This window comes from Gekko japonicus, unplaced genomic scaffold (genome assembly GCF_001447785.1).
Source record: "Gekko japonicus isolate JY-2015 unplaced genomic scaffold, Gekko_japonicus_V1.1 scaffold2173, whole genome shotgun sequence".
In the NCBI taxonomy this organism is placed as follows: Eukaryota; Metazoa; Chordata; class Lepidosauria; order Squamata; family Gekkonidae; genus Gekko; species Gekko japonicus.
The window spans coordinates 219343-224342 of NW_015172070.1; the positions used below are offsets into that span (position 1 = coordinate 219343).

General features: G+C 52.6%; 1 protein-coding gene across 2 annotated transcripts in view; it reads right to left on the reverse strand.

Annotated features, from left to right (window-relative positions):
• Positions 1-646: 646 nt before the first annotated feature.
• The window catches only part of SPPL2B (signal peptide peptidase like 2B), a 33546-nt gene continuing 29192 nt past the window's right edge, over positions 647-5000 (reverse strand). The window contains exons 14-15 of one of the 2 annotated variants that reach the window (XM_015420844.1): positions 3144-3304; positions 647-1738 (exon numbers count right to left, since the gene is read on the reverse strand). In XM_015420844.1, the coding sequence (XP_015276330.1) occupies positions 1427-1738; positions 3144-3304 (473 nt within the window). In that variant the 3' untranslated portion in view covers positions 647-1426. Of the gene's footprint in view, positions 1739-3074; positions 3305-5000 lie in introns of both variants that reach the window. The other variant, XM_015420845.1, reaches the window with a different exon arrangement.

Here is a 5000-nt window from a genome sequence, read left to right on the forward strand (position 1 = left end):
TCAATGCAAGACGTTTGGTCCAGGCTTACCAAGCAACCAGGAAAAGAGGGTTAAAATTCAAAGCGACTCGCCTCTGGGTGGGACAGACACGGAAACGCGGGAAGAACCGAGGCAGCGGATATGTGACACGAAGAGCCCTTCCCCTCCCGTCACTCAAGCTCAGAGTGGCTCCCCCCAAGAAAGGCTTGGCTGAGAGAACTCGAGCGCTTGCTGAGATAACTGGGGCTCCCACGTGACAGGAGCAGACCCTTTCCCTCCGTTTTAATCCACAGAGGCGGCAAAGCCCCACTCAACTCACAACAGTAGCCACTGTCATCCCTCCCTGCCTTCCTTGCTGGCCAAAGGGGAGGGCGTTGGGCACATGAGCTCCTGGAAACAGGCTAGGCGCAGGAAACAAACCTCTCTCCTACTAAACAAGCCTCCTGCCCAGTTCAGAAAGGAAGAGGATCCCGAAAGCATCATCTGAGAAAGGACTGCTGCAAATGGGCTCTTTTTGTAGCAGGTACTCATTTGCATATTAAGCGACACACCCCTAATGTAGCCAATCTCCAAGAGCTTACAGTAGCTCCTGTAAGAAGAGCTCTGTAAGCTCTTGGAGGATTGGCTACATTAGGGAGTGTGGCCTAATATGCAAAGGAGTTCCTGCTACAAAAAGAGCCCATCCGCTTGCTAACTCAGTGGAGGGGAGGGGAGAACTGAAGCAGAACAGATCTGCCTACTAAAGGCCATGATCACAAGGGGGCCCTTCCCCGGGATATCGTACGCTCTTGACATCGCAGATACGGCTGGGCATGGAGCCCCTTCGCCTCGATCAGATTCTTTCCAGAAGCCAGCTCGTTCCCCAGTCCGTTTGTGCCTAATCCGGGGACGGACACATAGAAACATGAAACAAAACCTCCCCAGAGGAAAGGGGGGGGGAGAGAGTTATTTTGAAAGGACAGGAAAACAACTACAGGTCAGAGACGCACGACGCTTTCTTCCCACGCGGCCCTAACCTACGCTAAAGCAATATCACAGCCACGCAAGCGCAAAATACTGTCTACATTTTTTTTTCCTTAAAAAAAAGAGTATGTTATAATACTACCCCAGCATTATGAAACGGGGAAGGGGAAAACAAAGGCATCTGCTAACTGGCGTATTCTAAGCAACTTCTGAAATTCTACCCGAACCGTCTTCATTAAGCACCATATTCAAGGGGAGGGGCAGGGGGCGACGGGCAGGGGGCGGGAATTAGTGAGAGAGATTATCTGTGTCGAACTCCGAAACGGAGATTTCCTGGTGCTGGATGATCAGATTGGTGATGGGCTTCTGTGCTAGACGCCGATGCGACCAAACCAGTCCTCGGTTTTAGTCTTGAGTTAGTCTGTGATGGAGGGAGAGGAGAGAAAACAAGTGGAAGAGGCCGGGTGGGGAGGAACCGGAGATCCTAGTCAGACTGACTTTGTCCCACCGGGAGGTTCTTGCTTTCGGGAGCGCCTTCCTCCTGAGCAGTCTGTTCTTCTATACACGGGGTGGGGGCCCCCGCCTGTTCGCTGGATTCAGTCTGCTCCTCCGCTCCTGGGGAGGAGGCTGGCGGTTCCCCGCTGCATGATGGGCCGCTGTTGGGCTCTTCGGTGTGGAGGGTGGGGTTGGTCATCTGCTCGTCTGCCTCGGGCCGAGACACCAACGGGTTCGCCTCCTTCGGGGGTTTGGGGCAGCTGACAGGGGAGATCACCAAGGGAGGATGAGGTAGCTCTTTCTGCATGCAGGAGAACAAACCGCGTTAGGATGAAGGCAGCTGCAGCTGCTCCAGACACACGCTGCTTTACAAGATCCCCAGGCCCTCCCTCGTGGACATAAAACCCAAACTGACTGTGGAGCAGAAAGGTGGATTTGCAGGCTACAAAAAGAAACAGGGTGGATGGAAGGTGTATTCTCTGTGGCAGCCACAAAACCAATTGTGCTGTGCAATTCAGTAGTCAGGGGACTGCTGCCCACACCCTGCTCCTAGATGCTGACCCACCCTCTTCCCCCAGGGAAATGCCTGACCTTCCCTATTGGCAGTAGCCTCCACCGGGGTCCCCAACCTTTTTTTTAGCACGTGGATACCTTTGGGATTTTGAAACAGGCTGGTGGGGCGCATCCACAAAGTGGCTGCTGTGGGACGGGCAGCCAACCACAAAACGGCCACCACGGGAGGCAGAGCCACACACACAGAAAGACAGAGGATGCCCAAGCGCAGGGGACTAGAGGAGCAATTTTAAAAAAATACACTGGGAAAGAGGGTTGAGAGGGAATAAAACCAACACTGTGGAGGCAGCTGCCACTGCAGCACTGTTATTTTAATCTGCCCGGCCAATAGGATTGCCACTGGCCAATCAGAAGCCCCGCTGGGTCAGAGCCCCACCTGGCCCCGCCCACTCTCTAAAAACACTCAGTGGGCACTCGGAAAAATACTGGCAGGCACCGTGGCACACCCGCGGGCACCATGCTGGGGATCCCCGTTCTCCACCCTGGCAGAAGGTCTGAAGCATCTTTCACAGCAGCCAACACAGCACTGCTGTCCCCAGGTTAGAGAAAGACAGTACAGGGTATGAAGGGCAGCTGACAATCCACACACACACTCACCCTTTCAGCCCCTAAGACAACCCAGGAGAGAGCGGCAGGGGGTACAGGGCTCTGTACTTGCTCAGGCCGGGAAACGCACACCGAAGTATGGCAGCTATAGAGCGTGTTCCTAAGATGCATACCGCAGCCGCTGTTCAACCCAGGGTACTTCAAGATAGACCCTGCCTCAGTACTCTGTATTTGTGGGTCTACCCCCTACCACCATTTCAGCTATTTGTGGGGCAAGGTCACTACTTAATTCTCCCCAGTATATTTTTCATATTAAGAGCAATGATCCATTGTAACAATTTGCACGCCACAAAATGCAAAACTGAGGGGAGGGGAGAGGGGAGAGCATCCCCCCAGGATTGAGAAAGGTGAGCCCACAGCCGGGGGTGGGGGGGTGGGGGTGCTGCTGAGGAAAAAGGCAGAACAGAAGTTTCCTTTTTTTTAAATAAACAACAATGCTAACAATAGTATTACTCAACTGTAATTCTAGTTACGGGGTTTCTAACATTAGCATTTCTCGGAGACACTCATAGCAAACTGGTATTCACCGCAAAGCCGCTGCCCGTCCAGAACATGCCCAGCTCCTTGCGCCACAGGGCCACGACGAAGCTGGTGAGGAGCGTGCATGGCACGAGGTAGAGGAGCGCCGGCTGGCCTTTCTGCATCAGCGCCAGGGCCACGAAGGTCACCAGGAGGCCAATGCCGTAGGCTGCCACAGGAAAAAGGGAGACACGGTGAGCGGAAGCAGCTCGGGGGCCTTCGCTAGACTCTCTGTGTGTGTGTGTCTGCCTACCACCCAACCCTGCCCGTACACAAGGCTTCTTTTGGATGGCTGGCGGGGGACACCTTTGCCCACAGGGTGCTTCCTCTTCTCAGATTTCCGAACATTAGCAGGAGTGAGCTAGAGCAGAAGCTGCCGGGTGCAAAACTGCATCAGAGAAGCTGCTATAGTATGGCACGCGAAAGAACAACCCCGTCTTCGGATGCGGAAGTGGAGTGGCTGCCTGCAAACAGCCTTGAACACACAGTGGCTGCATTTTGCGGGGTTAATTCCCTGCCTGATATCGAAGTGGAGGAAGGGGAAGTGCACAGAGAGATGCCCCTTCTTGCCCTGCCTATCACGTTTCTATCTCATTCTTCTGCCAAACAACTCCAAGGCCAGCGTACAGTTTTCTCTTGCAGTAACCCGGTGAGGTAAGGCTGGGTCCCGAGGTCACCCGGTGCGCTTCATGGCTGAGGGAGGATTCGAACCGGATTGCTTTGAGTCCGAGTCTAATGCTCCAACCACTTCACCACACCCTGCAAGAGAGGCTTCTGAAGATTACTAATGGGGAAGGCAACAGAGGAGGGACGCAGCTCTGCATTACCCTCAGCTGGAAGACAGCAGAGTGGGAAATCCAGCCACAGAAAAAGAAGAAGGAGGGTAGGTTTTTATACCCTATTTTTCTCTACCTTAAAGAGTCTTGAAGCAGCTTAGAGTCACCTTCCTTTCCTCACAATAGGCACCTGAGAGAGTTCTGAGAGAACTGTGACTGGCCCAAGGTCATCCAGCAGCCTTCATTTGCAGGAGTGGGGAATCAGACCCGGTTCTCCGGATAAGAGTCTGCCACTCTTAACCACTACACCATGCCGACTCTCATGGAGTAGCGAAAACACAGTGTGCATTCTTGAGCAATCTGGGAGTTTCGTCATTGTGCTACTATGATTGAGGTTTATAAGATTATGCATGGGAAAGAGCAGGTAGAAAAAGAGGTACTTTTCTCTCTCACACAATACAAGAACTCGTGGGCACTCCATGAAATTGCTGAGCGGTCGGGTTAGAACAGATAAAAGAAAGTACTTCTTCACCCAAAGAGTGATTAACACTTGGAATTCACTGCCACAGGAAGTGGTGGCGGCTACAAGCATGGACGGCTTCAAAAGGGAATTAGATAAGCATATGGAGCAGAGGTCCATCAGTGGCTATTAGCCACAAGGTATAGATAGGGACTCTGGGGCAAGTGATGCTCTGTCATCTTGGTGCTTGGGGGGGGGGTCAACAGTGGGAGGGCTTCTAATGTCCTGGCCCCACTGGTGGACCTCCTGATGGCACTGGTATTTCTGGCCACTGTGTGATACAGAGTGTTGGACTGGATGGGCCTTTGGCCCGATCCAACATTGGCATCTCTTATGTTCTTACTGTTTCATCTGCTTTGTTTTAATTATCAACTGCAGCTTTCATTGGCAGTGCTTTCAGTGGTGCCCTCCTATGACCGCCAAGGGCTTTGAGAACTGTTACAGCTGAAAGGGTTTACTAATGAACAGCCCACCTTATGTCCAAGATGATCACAGAGAGCAATGGAGAAGGTTAAATGTGAAAGGATTATAACAAATCCAAATCCAGCTGAGCAGCTCAGAACATTCCT